The sequence below is a fragment of the Scylla paramamosain genome, chromosome 31, assembly GCF_035594125.1.
Source record: "Scylla paramamosain isolate STU-SP2022 chromosome 31, ASM3559412v1, whole genome shotgun sequence".
In the NCBI taxonomy this organism is placed as follows: Eukaryota; Metazoa; Arthropoda; class Malacostraca; order Decapoda; family Portunidae; genus Scylla; species Scylla paramamosain.
This window is the reverse complement of record NC_087181.1, coordinates 17,024,000-17,046,499: the sequence shown is the minus strand read 5'-3', so window position 1 is coordinate 17,046,499 and position 22,500 is coordinate 17,024,000. Positions and strand designations below refer to the sequence as shown.

At 39.7% G+C, this 22,500-nt stretch overlaps 2 protein-coding genes across 4 annotated transcripts in view; one reads left to right on the top strand and one right to left on the bottom strand.

Annotated features, from left to right (window-relative positions):
* Window positions 1–20,757, top strand: part of LOC135088751 (inter-alpha-trypsin inhibitor heavy chain H5-like) — an 82,318-nt gene extending 61,561 nt beyond the window's left edge. For all 3 annotated transcript variants that reach the window (XM_063983751.1, XM_063983750.1, XM_063983749.1), the window contains 10 exons: window positions 1,014–1,183; window positions 5,004–5,105; window positions 7,697–7,841; window positions 9,354–9,444; window positions 10,077–10,417; window positions 11,735–11,911; window positions 14,449–14,634; window positions 15,468–15,601; window positions 18,543–18,748; window positions 20,619–20,757. In XM_063983751.1, coding sequence (XP_063839821.1) covers window positions 1,014–1,183; window positions 5,004–5,105; window positions 7,697–7,841; window positions 9,354–9,444; window positions 10,077–10,417; window positions 11,735–11,911; window positions 14,449–14,634; window positions 15,468–15,601; window positions 18,543–18,639 — 1,443 coding nt within the window. In that variant the 3' untranslated portion in view covers window positions 18,640–18,748; window positions 20,619–20,757. The remainder of the gene's footprint in view (window positions 1–1,013; window positions 1,184–5,003; window positions 5,106–7,696; window positions 7,842–9,353; window positions 9,445–10,076; window positions 10,418–11,734; window positions 11,912–14,448; window positions 14,635–15,467; window positions 15,602–18,542; window positions 18,749–20,618) is intronic.
* The window catches only part of LOC135088752 (oxytocin receptor-like), an 83,556-nt gene continuing 63,119 nt past the window's right edge, over window positions 2,064–22,500 (bottom strand). The window contains exon 3 of the transcript XR_010261105.1: window positions 2,064–2,177. The gene's annotated coding sequence lies outside the window, so the exon portion shown is untranslated. The remainder of the gene's footprint in view (window positions 2,178–22,500) is intronic.

The window sequence follows — 22,500 nt, the reverse complement described above, 5'->3', positions numbered from 1 at the left end:
AGGTTTCATATCTCGATTTATTTAAAGGGTAATAATCTTAAATCTCGACTAATGGTATTTTATTTCATTTAAACACACTTTGAAGGTTTTCTATCTCACTTTATTTAAACAGAATAAACGTTTTATATCTCTGCTTATTCAAACTGACTCTAATCGTTTCATATCTTCAGTTACCTTAACACTCTAAACCTTTTCTATCTCACTTTATTTAAACATCAGACTTATTCACATAGACTCTTCAAAAGTTTTCCATAATTCCTGTGAAATCTTAACGAAAATTCTGCATTATAGATTAGGAAGGAACACTTGAGAATCCGAAAACTAACCTGAGTGGCTCTTTAAACTTGCCCTCATGAGCTTAAAGTTTCAGAACACCAGTCTTTGCCTCCCTTAAAAAAAGTAACAAAGGAAAAAGAAACAGGAGGATTGCAACTTAATATGAGTGAACAGTTTTCCCTCAAAGCAGTAAAGACACGGGGTCATTTCTACTGATAGGACCAAATGGACTATGAAACTGAGGCGACGAACAAATCAATGCCTCAGTACCCTGTCTTGAGTTACACTAGTCCCCGGTGCACGTTTTCTAAGATGGTGCGCGGAATAATTTTAGGGGAAGCTATTGTAGATTGTATCCGGTTTGTATTTGTGAAGGTGTAAAGAAATGAATAGATATGTAGATAGATAGACAGACTAACAGACAAAAAGACAGACAGACACACAGCACTCTCTTCATCTGAATTGTTTAGTAATGGTGGAATGTTGCTTCATTTTTAATAACTAAAATAAGGATGATTGGAGTGATGGAATCTGTCTACACATTGTTGCATTCTTGAGCAATATCAATTTTTTCAATTCAGGCATTTTCTGAAATTCTGTGCCTGTATATTGTATAGATAGATAGATAGATTGATAGATAGTTATGTATAGAGAGAGATAGATAGACATCACACACACACACACACACACACACACACACACCATTCACTCATTAACTCCCTGCCCTCCCCCTCCAGGCTGCAGGGTGGCGGGGCGTGGTGGGCCGCGTGGAGGTGAGGACAGAGATCAGCCAGCGTTACTCTGCCACACTCTACCGCGTCACCCTGCACAACCCGCACCCTAAGCCAGATCACGTCACCCTGGCCATGGTCCTCCCTGCTGATGCCTACGTATCCTCACTCACCATGTACGAGAGTGACTGAAGGGTGACTAAAGGGTGACTGAAGGATGATTGACGGATGCAAGGGAATAATTAAACATTTTAGCACCACACCACTAATTTCAAAGGGCTTTAGGTGATGTCACACGGATTTTCAAGGATGTTTCTATGGTTCTAGTGACTCGGTGACAAGGTTTCTATAGTATTAACGGAAGAAGCACTCTTGAGAACTCGGCTGATCATCTCTGTGGTCTTTGAAAACAGTTGTGGTGAGGAAGCGAAGTGTTTCAGTATAGTGGCCTTGAGTTGTAGTGGTTCGGGTGTGAATTCCTGTTTGTTTGTGTGTTTTTGTGTGCATCTATGTTTGTCTCTCTCATGAACGTTGGATGGGTGAGTGTGTGTAACTGGTGATACAAATGTGTTAGTTTTGTGAAGTAATCGGTCTTTCCCAATACATGTCTACACTATTATTGGTTTCCCAGTCTGACAACATAGATTCTGACTCCCTAAGGCGGGGCACGAGAGGAATCAACGCGTGACAGATCTGAGTTCCTTTCAGCGTTTACTTTCACGCCTCTTTTGGTCAACTCACGCTGTTAATTCTGTGTGAGTGACGGGAAGAAAGAAAGAAAGAAAAAAAAAAAAACGGTCACACGGAATTTTGAGAGGAATCAAATTAGTGACTCGTCTATGCTTCTTGACTTTCGCGCCTCGACAACTTTGACGGTGAAGTCTCAACAACAATATTGAAGTGAGTGAAATGAAAGAAAGGCAGACTGAGCTACAACAAACACTGTATTCGCAAACGTTTCCTCCTCTGATCTTAGCAACTTCCACCAAACTTTTACGGACGTTATTGAGATTTTCAAGTCTTTTCGCGATTCCAATGATAATTCAACAGCTATCCTTCATTATAATAGCCTTTGAATATAGGCCTACTGAGAGGTGAAGGACGAGGACAAGCTGCAGCGTTACCAGAGAGAAACGGTCCCTTCCTTCTCACGTAAAACTCGCACAGCATCTGGAAAGACGAAGGTGAGGGAAGATTAATGTTCCTTGTGAGCCAGTAAAATCTTGACAGAACCAGGAAATTAAATGAAGGAGGCAAGAAACCAACTCAAAATATAAAAGACACAAGAAAGAAGGAAATAAAGAGAAAAGAACAAGCGAGAAACAAATAGAGAGGAAACCAAACACAAAGAGAAAAGAGGGGAACAACAGAAGAGGAGGAGAAAAAAAGAAGAAAGCAAAAAGCAAATAAAGAAGAAACCATAGAGACAAAACAAAGAGAAAAGAGGGGAAAAAGAAGAAAAGGAGGAAAAAAAAGAAGAAACTAAAGAAAAAAGACAAGGAGAAGAGAAGAAAAGAAAGGAAAAAAAAACAAGAAACAGAGAAGAAATAAAGAAAAAACGAGAAGTATATTAGGAAAACAATAAAGGGAAGACAAAGGAAAAAAATAAAAAAAAGAACGGGATGATAAAAAAAATGGAAGAGAAACAGAAAGAAACGTAAAACTAATAAAGAAGAAACAAGAGAGATAAGACAACGAAAAAGATAAAAAGGGAGGAAGCAGAAGAAACAAGAGAGAAGAAGAAACGAAAACCAATAAAGAATACACAAAAAGAGATCAGACAAGAAGAAAAGATGAGAAAAGAAGGAAGGAGGAGAAAAAAACAAGAAAGATAATAAAAGGAATAGAGAGAGAGAGAGAGAGAGAGAGAGAGAGAGAGAGAGAGAGAGAGAGAGAGAGAGAGAGAGAGAGAGAGAGAGAGAGAGACTTTATATTATTAAGTACTACTCGTGGATACACCTGACAGAGATCCTTGTAACATGTGGAAGCGACACCTGCAGGCGACTGAGGACATAAATTCTTCAATATGTCATGGTTTCCTTCCTGTGTTCTCATGTACAGACGCCTCCATACTTGATGAAGCAGTTTTTCTATACGTATATTCCTAACAGAAGTGACATCCCTCATCCTTTCTTCATGGTGGCTGTCATTGGCTACACGTGTATCTTAGGTCGCCTTCATCCTCTTCCCTCTCCACACCCCCCTTCCCATCCCACTTCCCACTCCCATGCTTCTCATTCCTACTTCATCCCTACTCTCTCTCTCTCTCTCTCTGACCTTTGACCCTCACTGTACTCGGCCTGCTTCTCACCACGTATACCTCTCTCTATTCCCTGGAAATGGAAAAATAAAAATAAAAAATAATGAATGGTGGAGATAGAACTGAAGGAAAGGATTAAAATGTGGAAATGAGTGCAAGAGTTGACTTTTGATCCTGACTGTACACGGCTTGCCTCTCAACAAGTATACTTATTCCTTCCTATTACCTAGAAAAAATAAAATAAATAAATAGGGAACATAAACTGAAAAATAACGCTAGACGAACTGAAAGCGAATTAAAAGAGAGTGCAGGAGATAATTTGACTTCTGACCATCATTTAATGCACAGTTGTCTTCTTCTTGTCCCTAATGCCAAGAAAAATTTGAAACGAAGGACATAAAACTGAAGAAAACGCTAAAAGAAGAAGTAAGAACTGTTGTTTACTTGACTTTTGACCCTGAATGTACATGGCTTGATTCTCACCACGTATTCTTGTCCCTGTTACCCAGAAAACGTTGCAGTCTTTATTTCCAACAGCCTTTTGAGACGCTTTGTGTTGCGTGATGGATGTTCTCTCCTTTCATACACAACAAGGTCTCCAGACGTCAATGTATTTTCTCTTTGTCGTCTCGTTTCGTCTCGTTTCGCAGGTCCTTGTTCCTCGACACTTCCGCATCTAATCTCGACACTTAACAATCTCTCGTGAAAGTCATTCGAGTCTTCAAGGAAATTCCATAATCATAATGACAGTTTGACAAGGATTATTACCATCCAAGGCACAAACACCTTTAAAAACCCTAGTAATAGTTTCTGTAGCTTTAAAAAAAAAAAAAACAAATAAATACAGTAACGAGAGAAGGCTGTGAAATTCATATTACTGTCGCGTCGCTTCTAAATACCTTTAAAAACCTAAGTAATAATCGCTGTATCCCTGGAAAAATCAAAACGAGAGGATGCCAAAGTACAGTGAATCTCATAGCATTACTGCCACGTCGCCTCTGGAACGTCAAGGGAACTGCAAAGGTGATGTGGAGGCTGATTATCAATTACTGTGTGGCTCTGAATTGTTGTGGTATTGGTTACTCTTTATTTTTGTGTCCCTGTATGACTGCCTTATTGATAACCTGTATTTCTGTGTTCCTGCATTTCTGCCTTACTGATTAACTCAATTTTATGTTGCCTTGTATTAATGCCTTATTGAATATCTGTAGTTTCGTGTTCCTGTATTACTCCGTTGGTATCTGCATTTCTGTGGCCATGTATTACTGTTTCATCTGTATTTCTGGTTCTCTTTATCTTATATCCCTGTATGACTGTGTTGCTGTAATGCCAATAACACGGACGGAAGGAAGAGGAGTGTTGTCGCGTGGTACTCCGCAACTCAGATTGATAATTGCTCTTTGATGTTGCGCAGTGAATATTTTAATAGATAGTGGAAAAATAAAAGGAGAAAATGATTACATGAAGAGAAGTGCGACAAAAGAGGACGCGTATTTGTACCGACGTGTTAAACTTCGTAGAAAATGAGAAAGAAGGGGAACAGAATAAGAAATTGAAAATGTTACAGTGAATTTTACCAACCTATCTATTCACTCCCCTCCTTTTCTCCCTGCCTCCCTTCATTCACACAGCCCTCTACCCCACAGCGAGGCAAGGGAGAACGTAACCTATCTTTTTCTCCCTTCCCTTCTTCCCTTCCCTACTGCCCTCCATTGATGCAGCTCTCTCCCTCACAGTGAAGCGGGAGGCCGGAACATCACAACTAAGGTGGAGGAGAAGAGGAGAACAAAGGGACCAAAGACTTCAGGAGACACCAGAACGACATCAGGATCCAGCAGGTACACACACACACACACACACACACACACACACACACCCACCCACACACACACACACACACACACACACACACACACACACACACAACGTTATTTTTCCTCATATTTTAAACATTTATGCTATTTTCTTTTGTTTATTCTTCATCTTTCTTTTATGCATTTATAAGGAGGAGGAGGAGGAGGAGGAGGAGGAGGAGGAGGAGGAGGAGGAGGAGGAGGAGGAGGAGGAGGAAGAGGAGGAGGAGGAGGAGGAGGAGAATTATTTTTAAGTCTTATATTCTTTTCCTTCCCTCCTTTTGTTTTCCTTTGCTTTCCGACTCTTATCTTTCCTTCTCTTCTCCTCCTTTCCTTTCTCTTCCCTTTTGTTTCCTTCTTATCTCCCCTTTCCCTTCATTCCTTTCCTTTCCTCTTCCTTACTGTTTTCTTCCCCTTTTCTTCTTCTCCTTTCTTTTCCCTTCCCTTCCTTATTACTTCCTTTTTCTTCGTCTCTCTCTTCCCTTCCTTTTTATTTCCTACCTTTCCTTATCCTCTTTCTTCTTCTTTCCTTCTCCTCCCTCTCCTCTCTTTTACTGTTTATCCCTTAGCTTTACTCTCTCCTTCATCTTCCCTTCTCTTTTCTAACTCTCCTGCCTCTCTCCTCACTCCCTCCACCCTTCATCTCCCCTCCCCTTCCTTCCTTTTTCTTAGACACGAGATTTCCAAAATAATGCTCTCAAGTTCATAATTGCTTCGCCTTCCTCTCCTTCGCTCCTCATGCAATCAAATCACTTTTCCGTGAATAACAGTTAATAGATGAAGTGAAGGAGGTGCTGCTCTTGAGTGGCTTGAAAATACAACTCCCTTTTCAGTGTTTTTTTTGTTTTGTTTTGGTGTCTAGGTGGGTGTAGACTAAGTGAGGGTGTTTCTTTACGATTGAACTATGTACATAAATAAGTACACGTGCATTGTAGTCTGTATGCAAGAAGGGGATCTGGCAAAGAGCAACAAAAAGATAGAAGAGAAAAGAAAAGTGAAAAGAAAATGAAAGGAAAGGCCACGGAAGGGAATTGTCAAAAGGAATATTGGAAATTACAAAAAGTGTCTTGAAACCTCCCTCTTGAAAGACACCAAGTCACAGGGTGGTGGGAATACGGAAGCAGGCAGGGAATTCCAGAGTTTACCAGAAAAGGGATGAAAATTTGTGAATACTAGTTAACTTTTGCATTAGGGAGGTGGACAGAATAGGGCTGAGATAAAGTAAAAAGTCTTGTACAGTGAGGCCACGGGAGGAGGGGAGGCATGCAATTAGCAAGATCAGAAGAGCATTTGGGATGAAAATAGCGGTGGAAGAGAGAGAGAGAGAGAGAGAGAGAGAGAGAGAGAGAGAGAGAGAGAGAGAGAGAGAGAGAGAGAGAGAGAGAGTGTGTGTGTGTGTGTGTGTGTGTGTGTGTGGGCGGGCGGGCGGGCGGGGTTGGGAACGGGGGAAGGGCGAAAATAATCAGTTAAAGGGTAAGAGTTGATGAGACGAAATGCCTTTACTTTTTTTTTTTCTATACAAGGGAAGTTGATTGCTACAGAACGTATGAACAAAATTAATTTATTACCATATCTGCACTTCACCGTACATCAACAACAGATGAGTAAATAAAAGTACATGATTTTCTTTGTTATTTTCTTTCTTTTTTTTATATATATAAGTCAGGCCAAGTAATATAAAGAGAATAACATCTTTGACTAACTGCACAATTACACTTCAATATCACACACACACTTACACACACATACAAATTAGATACAATATTATTTTTACACACAGAGAAGGGCAAGTGGTAAAGAAGCATTAAAATAAAAAATGTATATATGTATTAAAAAGTACATTAAAAAAAAACGCAATTTCTCGCCACGTCTTGAAAGTGATAAAATATCGAAAAGTCTTTAAAACGTTCGACAATTTGGTTTTCTGTTGAGAATTAGACCAATAAGTGAGTCATTACCGTCCACTTACTCCACTTGCTTAACCTTCCCTCCCTCCTCCTCCTCCCCATCCTCCTCCTCCTCCTCCTCCTCCTAAGTTAACAGTTCTTGAAAAGCAAAAGTTCAACTACTTGTTCCTCTTTTGCGTTGCCTTTTTCCTCCTCCTCTTCCTCTCCCTCCTCCTTTTTATTTCCTCACTTTTTTCCTACTTTTAATTGTTGTACCTATCTTCTTTTCCTTCTTTCTTTTTTATTTTCTTCTTCCTCCTCATTCTTATTCTTCATTCGTTCTTTCTTCTTCCTCCCTGTCTTTCTTCTTCTTCCACTTCTGCTACTAGTTACTTTCCCTTCTTTCTTTTTCTACTACTGCTTTTTCTTCTTCTTTCTTTATTTCTTTACATATTCATTTCTTCTTCCTCCCCTTGCTCTTCTTCATTTTCTCCTTTCGTCTTCATCTTTTCCTTAATTTTTCTTCTTTCTTTTCCTACTCCTACTCCTACTCTTCCTTCCCCTACTTCATTGTTGTTGTTGTTGTTGTTGTTGTTTTGTTGTTTTGTTGTTATTTCTTCTCCTCCTCCACCACCACCACCACCACCACCGACGCTGCCCCCGTCACCCTCCCCCTTCTCCCTCCGTCAGGTACCTCCCGCAAGAGACGCAGCGGTTCAAGGCCAGCATGAAGGTGGCGCCCCTGGAGCAGGCCACCTTCCACGTCGCCTATGAGGAGCTGCTGCAGAGGGCGCGAGGCAAATACACCTTCTCTGTCCACTTACCCCCATATTCTGTAAGGCTGGTGTCTGTCTGTCTGTCTGTCTGTCTGTCTGTCTGTCTGTACGTGTGTTTTTATGTAATTGTTCTTACGTAATTGTATTGTTACAGGATTGAGTTAAGCTCGTTATTTCATGTCTTTTATATTTAATTTTTCATATTTAAAGCTGTGAATGTTCCTTGCACACACAACTTGGTCGGTCTGTGTATTCTATTGGTTGATTGCTCTGTCAGGAAGATGATATTTACTAACATTTTTCTTGTTTTTTTTTTTCTTTTTGGGTACAATTTCTTATAGTATTCTCTTAGCGTTGATTGTTGTGGCACTTTAAAATCCGTGATATCACTTTTTTTTTTCTTTTCCTTCTACACGTGTACACATCATGATCACGTCGCCTCGTTGTCGTCTCTTCTCCAGTGCTGCGGAGTTTTCCAATCCTCTCCTCATAACTTAGATCTTTCAAGTCTGATACCCTTTCAATAGCTGCTTTTCGCACTTCCTTTATCTTTTCGATGTGTTTTTAGTGTGTGTGTGTGTGTGTGTGTGTGTGTGTGTGTGTGTGTGTGTGTGTGTGTGTGTGTGTGTGTGTGTGTGTGTGTGTGTGTGTGTGTTTACTTGTCGCCGCCTCTGCCTCGCTGTCTCATTTCTTTTTTTTTAAGTTTTTGTAGTCAGATTTCCCTTCCTTCGTTACCTTGATGGGTTATGTCATTCATTTTGTCTTTTTTTTCCGTCAGCTTGTTTGTCTGTCTTCCTTTCTGTATCAATCTTCGTCTCTGCTTCTTCGTCTCTCTGATTTTTATTGATTTATCTTTTAGTATTTTCATTATGGTATTATTTTGATGTGTAATTCTACTTATTTTTTTTCCTTTTTCTGTCTGTCTGTTCGTGTGTCTCATTTTTCCATTTATGTTGCTGCCTGTGCCTTTTTGTAGCTGTTTTTCAAATGATGTAGTTTTTCGGTCTTTTTAATACGGTACTTTGATGGATAATTCTACTTTTTTTTTTTTTGTGTGTGTGTGTGTGGTGTGTGTGTGTGTGTGTGTGTGTGTGTGTGTGTGTGTGTGTGTGTGTGTGTGTCACTTCCCATTTTTACTTTAATTTCCGACTCTCTACCTCTCTTTTTCATTTTCTTTTTCAGTCCGTAGTATTTTTTTATTTGTCTTACTTTGACGGATAACTTTCACTTAAAACTGTCTTTTTTCTGTCCGCCTGTGCGTCTACTTTTTTCTTTTTTTTTCTTTACATCCGCTTCCGCAAATTTCTTTCTGTCAGTCTGTCTGTATGTATGTATGTTTCCTTCTCTGTGTTTTGTATGTCTCTCTCTCTCTCTCTCTCTCTCTCTCTCTCTCTCTCTCTCTCTCTCCTCTCTCTCTCTCTCTCTCTCTCTCTCTCTCTCTCTCTCTCTCTCTCTCTCTCTCAAGCCTTAGGTCAACTTCCTTCTCATGTTCCTTTATGTACCTAACCAATTAACTTTTTATTCACCACCACTCATTTCTCTCTTCTCCCCCCCCTCTCTCTCTCTCTCAGGGCACGGGGACGCAACAAGTGGAGGTGAGAGTCAAGGAGAAGGAGGCAATTCAGAACTTTCTAATACTTCTGGAACCTAATCCTTCTGCAGGTAAGTCAGGGGATGGTAGTAGTAGTTGTAGTAGTAGTAGTAGTAGTAGTAGTAGTAGTAGGAAGGAAGGAATAGAAAGGTAAAACAAATAGCAACAGCAGTAGTAGCAGTAACAGGAGGAGGAGGAGGAGGAGGAGGAAGAGGAGGAGTTAGGAAAAGATTAATAGTAAATGCGCTGAAGGAAAGAATGATAAATATCTAATAAGTTCCAAGGAGAAAATACGTAAACAACAAAACAACATACTTATAAAACAACATGCTTATACAACACACACACACACACACACACACACAACACACACACACACACACCACACGTCAATGAAGACACTCTGATGTCGACACACACATCAATTATATTAACCTGAGCCTTTTGAAACTATTATCATTATTATCATTATTATTATTATTATTATTATAGTAGTAGTAGTAGTAGTAGTAGTAGTAGTAGTAGTGGAAAGAGGATGTTTACATAACTACCCTATATTTTTTTTTTAGTGAATGAGAGAGGATAGCAGATTAAAGGGCTTCTGTAATAAGAAAAACAGCAGGAGGAGGAGGAGGAGGAGGAGGAGGAGAAGGAAGCAGTCAGTACTTGTCTGTTTATCATCATCCCTCTAATTACCTTGCAGCTACACAAGAGAGAGTATCTGACAACGAAATAATTCTTACATACCAACGAGGCGGAGAAAAAGAAAGAGAAGAAGAAAAAGAAACAGACGAAGAAGGAAGAGGGGGAGAACAAGACACTACAGACGAAGAAGAAAGACATCACCTTAGAAACACCACCACAAGCAACACACGTAACACCAGCAGGGGCGTGGAAGTAGCGACCATCGACAGTAGTAGTAACAGAAGTGGTAGAAGCGTCAGGAATGTACAGAAGAGTCGAGAGAGTAACGCAACGGGGGGAAAGGAAGTACTGAGGCTGAGTTACGACGTGCAGAGGACCGTGGATGGCGGTGAGGTTCAGGTAAGGACGAAAAGGTGGAGGAGGAAGGGATAGATAGATAAATAGATAGACGGAGATAGATAACATTGAGAACATAAGAAAATAAGGGAAGCTGCATGAAGCCACCAGGCCATAGATACACAGATAGATACAGATAGATAGCTATAGATAGATAGATACATAGATAGATAGTTAGTGATAGATACGTAGATAGATAAATAGATAGACAAACAAACAGATAGACAGACAGACAGACAGACAGACAGATAAATAGATAAACAGATAGATAGACAAATAAACAAACAGACAGACAGACAGACAGACAGATAGATAGATAGATAGGTATTTTATTCACCACAAATATTACATGTACTTATTAACTATCCAAAACATCTTAAACGCAAGTAGTAAAAAAACAGGAAATACGACTAAGCAGCTTGATAGACCAAAGTATTATATAACACGCTGTAAAAACGACATGATTTGCCAGATTCTCAAGAGTGTTTCTCCGATTAGTGTAGAAATATTGTCAATCTGTCACTAGAACCGTAAAAACATTTAAAAACTTGCCCAACTTCAACTAGAGGCTTTTGAAAGTAGTGGAGATGCGGCGCAGAGATGTTTCAGAATATTGTTCGTAAAAAGAGCAGATCAGATTCAGGTTGTTTGTAAGGTGCATTTATTCAACGGCGCCTCCTTAATGTTTCTCTTTCTAACTGTCCTCCTCTTCTTTTCCTTTCTCCTGTTTCCTTCTTACACGTGTATATTTCTTTCGTTCTTTTTATCTTTACTTCCTCAAATAGAAGTCTCCCTCATATTTATAATCCTCTTTTCTCATCTTATTCTCTTTTCTTTCAAAATTTGTACATTTCTTAGTTCTTTCCATTTTTTCCTCCTCAAATAATAATCTTCGTAATATTCATGTCTCCTTTTTTTTTGTTTTGTTTCTCTTTTCTTTCAAAATGCGCATATTTCTTTCGTTCTTTCTATGCTTACCTTCTCAAATAATAACTTCTGCAATATTCAATTCTCCTCTTCAGTTTTTTTTCTCTCTTTTCTTTCAAAACTTGTATAACATTTCTTTCGCTCTTCCAACGTTCGTCTCAGATAATAACTTCTGTAATATTTATAGTCTCCTCTCTTCTTTTCCTTCCTTTTCTGACAAAACCTGTACATTTATTTCGTTATTTCTATGTTTATCTCCTCATTTAATAAACATGTCCCAACATTTAACCATTCCTTCTGCTTATGACATCTCTCGCCTCATGACAGTGGAAGAAAAAAAAAAAAGAAAATAGCTACTCACTCTCCTTCTGACAACCTTCCCCTCTTCTACAGGTTCTGGGGAGGTTCTTCGTGCACTACCTAAGCCCAGAGGGACTCCCCAAGCTGCCGGCACACACAGTCTTCGCCCTCGACGTCTCAGGCTCCATGAGTGACCACGGGAAGCTGGACCAACTCAAAGAAGCCATCATCGCCATCATCAGACGAATGCCGCAGGAAGATTCGTTTGAGGTGAGAGAGAGAGAGAGAGAGAGAGAGAGAGAGAGAGAGAGAGAGAGAGAGAGAGAGAGAGAGAGAGAGAGAGAGAGAGAGAGAGAGAGAGAGACTGACTGAGTGTGAGTTTCAGAATACATATTACAGTGTGTATAAGTTAATATTCTTTTTATTATTATTATTGCTGTTATTATTATTATTGTTATTATTATCATTATTATTATTATTTATCATTTACGTCTCTTATGTACTTGAAGACGCATCATGTCATTGTTTTATTGCCGAGATCTCTTATGGCATCTCTCGTCCCGCACGCCCGTTGTTCTCAGTTAGTTGCCAGTTAGCCTCCGGGATGCTGAGTGAGTTCTGCTTCCCTCGGTTTAGCTCGTCGCACGCTCTCTGTACTGCATTGTTAATAATAGACTGGAGCTACCTACGCACCGTTTTGGCCGTTCCCTGATCACCTGGACAACCTGACAGACTTAGCGCACCGCCCCTGTAGCTTAAAGTGATGGCTGGCAGCAGTGATTCCTAGCACACACGACTATACATAAGAACATAAGATAATAAGGGAAGCAGCAAGAGGCCGTCAGGCATACACGTGGCAGTCCCTGTATATAACATATCTATCTGTACCACTTATCATTATTATCACTGAATGCACCTAATTTTCTTTTAAAGCTCCTTAATGTCTCGGCACTGACAGCCCCATTACTGAGGCCATTCCAGCCTTCTACCACTCTAATTGAGACCCATATCCTCTTATCTACTTTTAAAGAGCTATCAGCCACTCTTTTAAAAGTCTTTCAGATGGTACAGGGAGCATTAAAAGATGTTATAACATTCTCGAAGCCAGTAATCAGGACAAAACGAAAAATAACAGGTTCAAGCTTGGTAAAGTTGGATAAAAAAAAAAAAAAAGTGTGGAAGGAATTGGTTGTCAAAGTGGTGGATGAATGGAATGGACTCATAAATCAGGATATTGGTGCGGACACATAAAGAAGCTTAAACAAATAAACAAACAAGTAAATATATTTCATGCAGGGACCGTCACGAGCTTGCCTCACCGCTTCTTGTAACTTTCCTTATCATAATCGCAAATCTAACTTTATGAACATTGAAATCCATCCTCTCTAAATCCTTCCCTGATCATAATCTCTGAGGCTTTTCTTTGCGTCACTCCCGCCATATCCCTTGTGGCATTTAAACACGTCTCCCATAAAAATACGCTTCTCTGACGAATATAAAAGTTGAAGTTTTAGTATCCTCTCATTGCAAACAGATCATATTTCTTGTAGCTTGTATTCTCCTCTGTGCTGACGTGAGGAAACCAATATCCATCCTGTAACTGGAATTGTGCAACGCAGTGTGGAATATACTGTAAACCCTCTATCCACCACCACCACCACCACCACTATCACAACCAGTACACAGGAACACTCAGATTTCCCCGACACGCGCACATATCATCGTACCATCGCGTACCATCGCACACAACATGTAATTACGCAAGAATGGCAACACACAGCCACGTGCGAACCATTATCAAAACAAGCAGAATTTATTGGAACTACTTAAGTCAGCCTGTGTTTGTTTAATGTGACGTATTAGAGAGAGAGAGAGAGAGAGAGAGAGAGAGAGAGAGAGAGAGAGAGAGAGAGAGAGAGAGAGAGAGAGAGAGAGAGAGGGTGCGTGTGCCTGTGTGTGTGAGCCTGCAGCTTATTTTCATTACAACCTTGATTATTCCCACTTGCCACTAGTGTTCTCGGTAATGCAAAGGAACACAAAGGAGGAACACATTGAAGCAGACTTCTTGGCTTTCTCTGTAATATCATACACAGGGTTTCGCTTTATTATTGTATGTATCTATTCTTTTGTACTCGTATTCTGTATCACGCTGTATCCCCTCCGCCAACAAAACCAGCTAGGGAGGCTTTTCTTTATTATTCTCTTGTTTCCGATTTAAATTTTTGATATTTTTCTATGCTGAAAGGTCACCACTTATCACACAAGAAACCAAACCTAAGCTAACCTAGTCAAACCTAAGCTAAACTAATCAAGTTAAGTTAGGTTAAGTTAGGTTAAGGAAGGTTTAGATGAAATTAAGTTAAGAAAGGGTTAAGTTAAATTAAGAAAAGATTAGGTTAAGTTAAGAGAGGTTTAGATGAAATTAGGTTAACTTAAGAAAGGATTACGTTAAGTTAAGAAAGGTTTAGATGAAATTAGGTTAACTTAAGAAAGGATTAGGTCAAGTTAAGAAAGGTTTAGATGAAATTAGGTTAAGTTAAGAAAGGATTAGGTTAAGTTAAGAAAGGTTTAGATGAAATTAGGTTAACTTAAGAAAGGATTAGGTCAAGTTAAGAAAGGTTTAGATGAAATTAGGTTAATTTAAGAAAGGATTACGTTAAGTTAAGAAAGGTTTAGATGAAATTAGGTTAACTTAAGAAAGGATTAGGTTAAGTTAAGAAAGGTTTAGATGAAATTAGGATAAACTTAGTCATTCATCACAAGCTTAACACCAAAATCACCACAATTACTAACTCTATCCTCTGCAGGTGTTGGTGTTCTCTACCCGCGTGAAGTCCCTCGGGGTGTACCAAGCGCTGCCCGACCAGGTGGAGCAGGGCGTGGCCAAGATACAGGCGCTGCGGGCTCTGGGCGGCACCAACATTAACGATGCCCTGCTGCAGGCGGTGACGGGCGCCAACACTCACAACTCCACCCACGCCCCGGCCCGACAGGTGATGGGGGGAGGGGGTGAGGGAGGGAGGGAAGTAGGGAGGGAGTGATTAACTACACAAATAACTGATTGACTAACTACCTGACTGATTAACTGACTGACTGGATGATGCAAAGACAATGCAAGAATCAAATACACCTGAAATTAAATATGCCCTACTTCTACTGATTATACTTAACTGGAATAACCTTAGAGAGAGAGAGAGAGAGAGAGAGAGAGAGAGAGAGAGAGAGAGAGAGAGAGAGAGAGAGAGAGAGAGAGAGAGAGAGATACACTATACTCCTCTAATGACAAGACTAATTATAATCAACTGCTTTCACCCTCCCTTTCATCTCTTAATCTCTAGATAATAAAATTCCAGTCCACTGTTGTGTACTAAGTCTCCACGCAAAGCAACACAACATACACTAATTTCCTTAACTCAACTAACTCATTTCCCTTGATTGGTGACGTTACTTACTCATTATTACTCTCTTGCTGCTGTTTGTGTCTCCGTATACCTCAAACATACCTGAAATGTACCTGGAACACCCGAAGCACACCTGAAATGCCCCTGAAATACCTGAAACATATCTGAAATGAAACTTGAACCCTTAAAACACCTGTAATATATCTCAAACACACCTGAAACACCTGAAATGAAACTTGAACTCCCTAAAACACCTTTAACACATCTCAAACACACCTGAAACACACCTGGAACATAACTAAAATACCCCTAATACGTCACACACACCTGGAATATAACTAAAACTCCTGAAACACTCCTAATACATCTCACACACACCTGAAACACACCTGAGTCATAACTAATCGCCTGCCATCACGCTACAGGTTGTGTTTCTGACGGACGGGAAGCCAAACATTGGGGAGACGAATCCTGAGCAGCTGAGGAGGAACGTGAGGGAAGCAAACCACCACCAGCTGCCCGTTTTCTCCCTTGCTCTGGGCCAGGACGCCGACGTGAGGTGAGGCGGGGGAGGAGCCTTCTGTCTTTGCTATCCTATCCTGCACTTGAGATTATAGAGGTGAAGGCTGGTGTGGAGAAACATTAATTCTTTACTATTCTGTGACAAAGGGATGGGAAAAGAAGAAAAAGGTTCACTCACCTGTCAGTTTCAAAAGAGATTGGCAAAAAAGAACATCAGATTTTCGACAGGTGTATTTGAAACTCTCTCTCTCTCTCTCTCTCTCTCTCTCTCTCTCTCTCTCTCTCTCTCTCTCTCTCTCTCTCTCTCTCTCTCTCTCTCTCTCTCTCTCTCTCTCTCTCTCTCTCTCTCTCTGTTTGTCAAAGGCTGCAGGAAATACAGAGTCAGATAGAGTTTACCAGTAAGAGGGATGAAAGACTGGGAATATTGGTTTATGTAATGTTCTGCGCTGCCCTTTGCATTAGAGGTGACGGTTGGTGGTGAGAAGCCTTCCTCTTTACTATCGTGTGCTGCACTTTGCACTAGAGAGGTGATGATTGATGGTGATTATTACAGAAGTGAAGGGAGTGAGTGAGGAGTCTTTCCATCGTCTTTTTTTATTTTTTTTTTTATGTTAGAGAGGTATTAGCCAATGACAACAAGAAATGCAAAAAGAAAGGGAAAAAAAAAACAAGTGACGAAAAGAATCCAAAATTACTGACAAATTGACTGACTGCCTGACTTACCCACTCATTTTGCTACTGATTAACTAACTACCTGCCTGATTTTATGGGCTGCCTATCTGACTGACTGATCAAGCACGTAACTTTTCACAGCACCGCGCCAAAACAAGGAGGTCATTAGGCGGCACGTGTGAAAATAATAAACTTGAAATACTTCTGTGACGTGAGAGAGAGAGAGAGAGAGAGAGAGAGAGAGAGAGAGAGAGAGAGAGAGAGAGAGAGAGAGAGAGAGAGAGAGAGAGAAAAGCCAGGTCAATGCTAAAAATAAAATGCAACGCGAACGATATTGCAAAGAGCCAGCATTAAAAAACAAAGAAAAAAAAAACTGATATTCTGAGAGAGAGAGAGAATGGTGGTGGTGGTGGTGGTGGTGGTGTGCAATGCTATAGTGTTTGTCAGTATTCATGGTTTTGCTTTTGTTGTCTTTTACGGAGTTCTGTCTCCTTTCTTGTTTATTTTTGTAGGTAAGGAAGACAAAAGAAGAGAATAAAAGAGAAGACAGGACAAAGAGAGAGAGAGAGAGAGAGAGAGAGAGAGAGAGAGAGAGAGAGAGAGAGAGAGAGAGAGAGAGAGAGAGAGAGAGAGAGAGAGAGAGAGAAATTACTCGTACATATACATACAAGTAGACAGACAGAGACACACACACACACACACACACACACACACACACACAGAATGACAGACAAATAGACAGACAGAGATGGGAGAGCGAGTCGAACTGAAAAACCTACAAGAAAAAATAAATATATACGTATTGGCACAACTATACATTTAATTGTACATCTATCAGGGACTCAACAGGGTGTACGACAGAAAGGAAAAATATAAGACACGGAAGGATGACAAAAATTAAATAAAGGATGACGGAAAATAAAAATAAAACACAAAAGAATGACATAAAAAAAAATACAGGAGGACGAAAAATAAAATGACAAACATGAAAGGATGACGAAAAATAAAATAAAACACAAAAGAATGAAAAAAAAAATAAAGGATAAAAAAACACGAAATAAAGGAAAAAAAATAAAGGATGGCAAAAAAAATAAAATAAAACGAAAGAGTGAAAAAATAGACAAAAAAAAAAAACACGAAAAAAGTAAAAAAAAAAAAAAAAAAGTGTAAGACTAAAAAAAGACAAAAATAAATAAATAAATAAATAAATGTATAAAAATCAAATGAAAAAGATTTCATCCCACACTCTCGCGTCTCCAGAATAGGAAAAAAAAAAAAGAGTAAGAGGAGAGGGATGAAAAACATGCAAATTTGGAAGCTAGGAAATGAAGAAATAAAGAAAAGAAAGATTCTCATTAATTTTCTCTCTCTCTCTCTCTCTCTCTCTCTCTCTCTCTCTCTCTCTCTCTCTCTCTCTCTCTCTCTCTCTCTCTCTCTCTCTCTCTCTCTCTCTCTCTCTCTGTTAGTCTATCCACCTATTTACATCTGTCTGTTAATCTATTTGTCTATGCATGCTTCTAAGAGAGAGAGAGAGAGAGAGAGAGAGAGAGAGAGAGAGAGAGAGAGAGAGAGAGAGAGAGAGAGAGAGAGAGAGTGTGTGTGTGTGTGTGTGTGTGTGTGTTATGAATCCACGTTATTCTGTTTCCACATTTTCTTCCTTTTCGTCTTACAGTTTCCAATATGAATTTCCTTATTTTTTTCTTTGTGTTTCGTTTTTCTTTTTGATACCAGGAACATGAAGCAATAACACTCTCTTTGTTCTTTGTTCCGTTTCAGTAGTACATATATATATATATATTTTTTTTTTTTAGTCAGTCATTCTATTGTTTTTTTTTTTTTTTTTGTCAGTTTATTTTTCATTTATTTATCTATTTTTTTTTTTTTGAGAATTGTCTTTTCCTGACACTTTTATAAATTTGTACGAATCTTCTTTATTTGAAAACTCACCGCCACTACTACTACAGCTAACTACAACAAACCTACCTCTCTCTCTCTCTCTCTCTCTCTCTCTCTCTCTCTCTCTCTCTCTCTCTCTCTCTCTCTCTCTCTCTCTCTCTCTCTCCCTCTTTTACACCATCCCTTCCTTTTAATTCCTTTCCTTCACTCTTCGTCTAACACCACATCTCTATTTTACAATCAAACTAAACTCTCCTCCCCAATACACACACACACACACACACACACACACACACACACACACACACACACACACACACACACACACACACACACACACACACACACACACACCTACATGCAGTATTTCTCTCTCACAAATGAACACTGCAGCATTTGTCACCTGGCAGGCTGTTGCGTCAGGTGAGTGCGGACAACGAAGGATTCACGAGGACACTGAACGAGGAGGGACAGGCCAGGGGAGGAGATGAAGGAGTTTTACAATGAGATCGCCACTCCTCTCCTCACTGACCTGGATGTGATGTACCGCGATGATGTGGTGGACAGAAACTCAATCATCAGACACGGGCCTTCTAACTTCTACTCTGGCAGCGAGGTGAGGCTGTTTAGGTGAAGCTTGGGGGTATTGTATGTCTTTCTTTAGTCTAGTTTGTCTTTCTTTAGTGTAGTTTATTTCTCTTACCATCCCTTGCACAAGATGAGAGAGGTGGTGATGAATTATATAATCAAACACGAGCCTTCTAACACTTAGGCAGTGAGGAGAGGTTGTCTGTATGATGTTATAGGTATATTTTTCTATCATGTGTTTCATTTTCTTCTTATGTACGAGGGGCACCGGCCAAGGGCAACAAAAAGGGGAAAAGAAAAGGTCCCATGGAGATGCCAGTCCTTAAATGTGAAAAGTGGCATTGAATATTGGAGGATAAGTGTTTTGGAAGCTCTGATTTTAGATAGAGTACTTTATTTATTTATTGTCTTTTGCATTGTAGATTAGAAAGGTGAGGTCAGTTGATGTTAGGTGAGGTGAGGTGGTGAGCTGGCTTCCTCTTCACTATCCTGTGTTCCTCACTCTAGGTTACGTAGATAGTGTAGTTTATCACTGTCTGGTAGGAAATTTAGACTGCTGATTAACTGATTGACTGAATGACCTGACTGATTAGTTGATTCAATAACTGACTGCTTGACTAATAAACTGATTTAAAGATTGACTGAGTGACTGACTGAATGACTGACTGAATGACTGGTGGTGAGGAGTCTTCTCTTTTTACTATCCTAACCTGCACTTTGGATTGGAGAGGTGAAGAGAGATGGGGAGAGAAATTCCGTCTTTATTATCCTGCTCAAAATAGCTGTGTGTGTGATGGGGAGGGTTCTTTTATGTTCGTATTTGCTAGTTTTGTATTCAGCTATGTATGTTTGTACGTGATTGTGATTGTGATGTCCTGTTGGCTGATACTGGAGTGCTGTGTATCTTTTTCCTTCCTTTTTTTTTTTTTTTCTTTTTTTTGTTCATGGATGTTTCTACACACACACACACACACAAAAAAAAAAAAAAAAAAAGGCACACACCACTTCATCTGCAAATGTGTGCCTCTGATGTATTAGTTCTTTTCATGGAGAGCAGTACTGTTTATATATATATATATATATATATATATATATATATATATATATATATATATATATATATATATATATATATATATATATATATATATATATATATATATCTCGTGGTAGTGGTGGTGGTGGTTGTTGTTGATGATGATGATGATGATGATGATGATGATGATGATGATGATGATGATGATGATGATGATGATGCTTATACACGAGCAACGAAATCAAAGGTTCTATTTAAATGTTAACAAACCAGCGGGAAGAGAGAAAAGTTTGGAAATAATGAAATAATTTTTACACTTAGTCAAAATAACGACAAAAAAAAAAAAAAAAAAACAATGCAAAAGTATGTACGTACATCAAACACTATTTATTTATTTTTCAGATGGTCAAAAATAATCTTGATATTGCATATATATATATATATATATATATATATATATATATATATATATATATATATATATATATATATATATATATATATATATATATATATTTTTTTTTTTTTTTTTACCTGTCCTACCTCCGATCATTTCCAGTGGCAGAACGAGGTGAATATGCAGAATCCTTGTTAAACTGCCACTAGAGTCATAAAAACACCCTTGAAAACCCTGATAATTTCCAATACAACCTGTTAACTATGTAGAACCCGTATTAAATTTACATTAGAATCACGAAAACACTATTGAAAGCCACAGCAACTTCCACTAGATCCCGTTAAATATGCAGAATCATAAAGAAAACACCTTCCAAAGCCATTAACACTCCTACACAAACAATGATCCATTAAAAACAATCAAAATGAAGCAGGAAAAGAGTCACGTACAGCCTTGGCCCTTCAGGTGGTGTTCGCGGGGCAGCTGCGGGAGGGCGTGAAGGAGGTACATCCCGTGGTGGCCGGTAGGGGGAAGCAAGGACCTCTACAGTTGCGCGTCTCAAGAACCTACAAGTCTGACCAGGAGCTGCCCAGGGACAACCACGTGGAGAGACTGTGGGCTTACCTCTCTGTACAGGTGAGAAAGATTTGCCTCTGCAGGTGAGAAAGGTATTTTTTTCTTTCTTTTTACGTGTTCTCTTGTGACTTTTAGGTGGTATAGTGTGTTAGGAGGAGGTAAGCGATGAGAGGAGAGGGGAGGAGAGGATAGAGGAGATAAAAGGAGAGGAGAGGAAAGGAAATGAGAGGGGAGATGAGAGAGGAAAAGATAATGAGAGGAGAGGAGAGGATAAGGGAAGGGCGAAGGAGAGGAAAGGAGAGTAGAGGAAAGGAGAGTAAAGGAGAGGATAAGAAAGAGAGAGAGAGAGAGAGAGAGAGAGAGAGAGGGAGAGAGAGAGAGAGAGAGAGAGAGAGAGAGAGAGAGAGAGAGAGAGAGAGAGAGAGAGAGAGAGAGAGAGAGAGAGAGAGACTCTGCTCAGTTATTTGCATTTAAATGTGAAAATTCTTATTCCTGATGTTTTTCCTCTCTGTCCTCAGTCACCTTTCTTTCCCCTCCCCTTCTTTCCGTCACTTACCACGCCTTCTCTTCACATCCCACGTCCTTCAGTTCTCACCCTTACCCGGGACACACTTTGCTTCCCCTTCACTTCAGCACCTTCGGGATACAACTTGTTCTCCATCTTGTATCTTGCTTTGAGTCCTCACTTTTCTACGCGAGCCACTCTTCCCCTCGCTCTCCTGTCTTCATTATCTCTTCTCAACCTTGCTTATCCTCTTGTGCTTTCTTATTTGTTTCTTTTTATATTTCTGATTTTGTGATTTTTTTTCTTTTCTCTCTCTCCTCACTTTTCTCGTCTCTTGCACAGGATCTGCTCGACGCGGTGGAGATTGTCGACGATCGAAATCTACGGGTGGAAATGCGAGCGCGGGCGAAGGAAATTGCAGTGAGGGTGAGTATTGAGGAGGAAAGTCTGGGTGCGTGGGACGAAGAAAACGGAAAGAATGAAGATGACATACAATTTAATGGTTTGACTCATGTGGTAACTTCAGGGACGCACTGTTAATAACTCTAGGCCCGAGAACAAGAAGGACCGATGTCAAAAAATGGCTCTTTTGAGATAAGCCTACCAGGGAACTGGAAGTACACGTTTCTATCAGTGCTATAACGGTCAAAGTCGAAGCTACACCAGCACTCTGTTCTGAGCCGAAGTCAATGATAAGTCAGAATTCTTTGTGCTAGAACGGCGTTTTTCTCAAAACCTAACCTTTCGATATTGGCCCTTCTTGTTCTCGAGCCTACAGCTGTTATTCGCATTCCAGCACGTTCCAGTAATATATTTGAGTGTATTCATGCTCATATTGGCATAATTGTTATTAGAAATGAAACTATTCTCCTTCGTATTCGAATATTCAGATAAGACATTCTAATTTTTCGAATAATACGATGAATTGGTTTCATGACGGCGTGTGCAGCACGCGAGTTGTGACGCGTCTGCCTCACCCTGCCTCGCTGCCGCCAGTCACGAGTCATTCTTCACAGTGCACCTTCACCGTTGCGTAACTTGAAAAAAGTGTTTTAGCGAGTTACATCAAGAAATTACTTTTCAACAAAAAAATGTATTCACGAACACTTTCACAAAGCATTCGTATCTGAAATGAGTTTTCAGCGGATGACTATTCGCAAGAATTTGAAGTTTTCGTATTACAAAACACAACGCTTGCATTCACTCCATCCCTGATATTAGGTAAACACTTGACTGATTGATAAAAAACTCAGAGGAGGAGAAGAA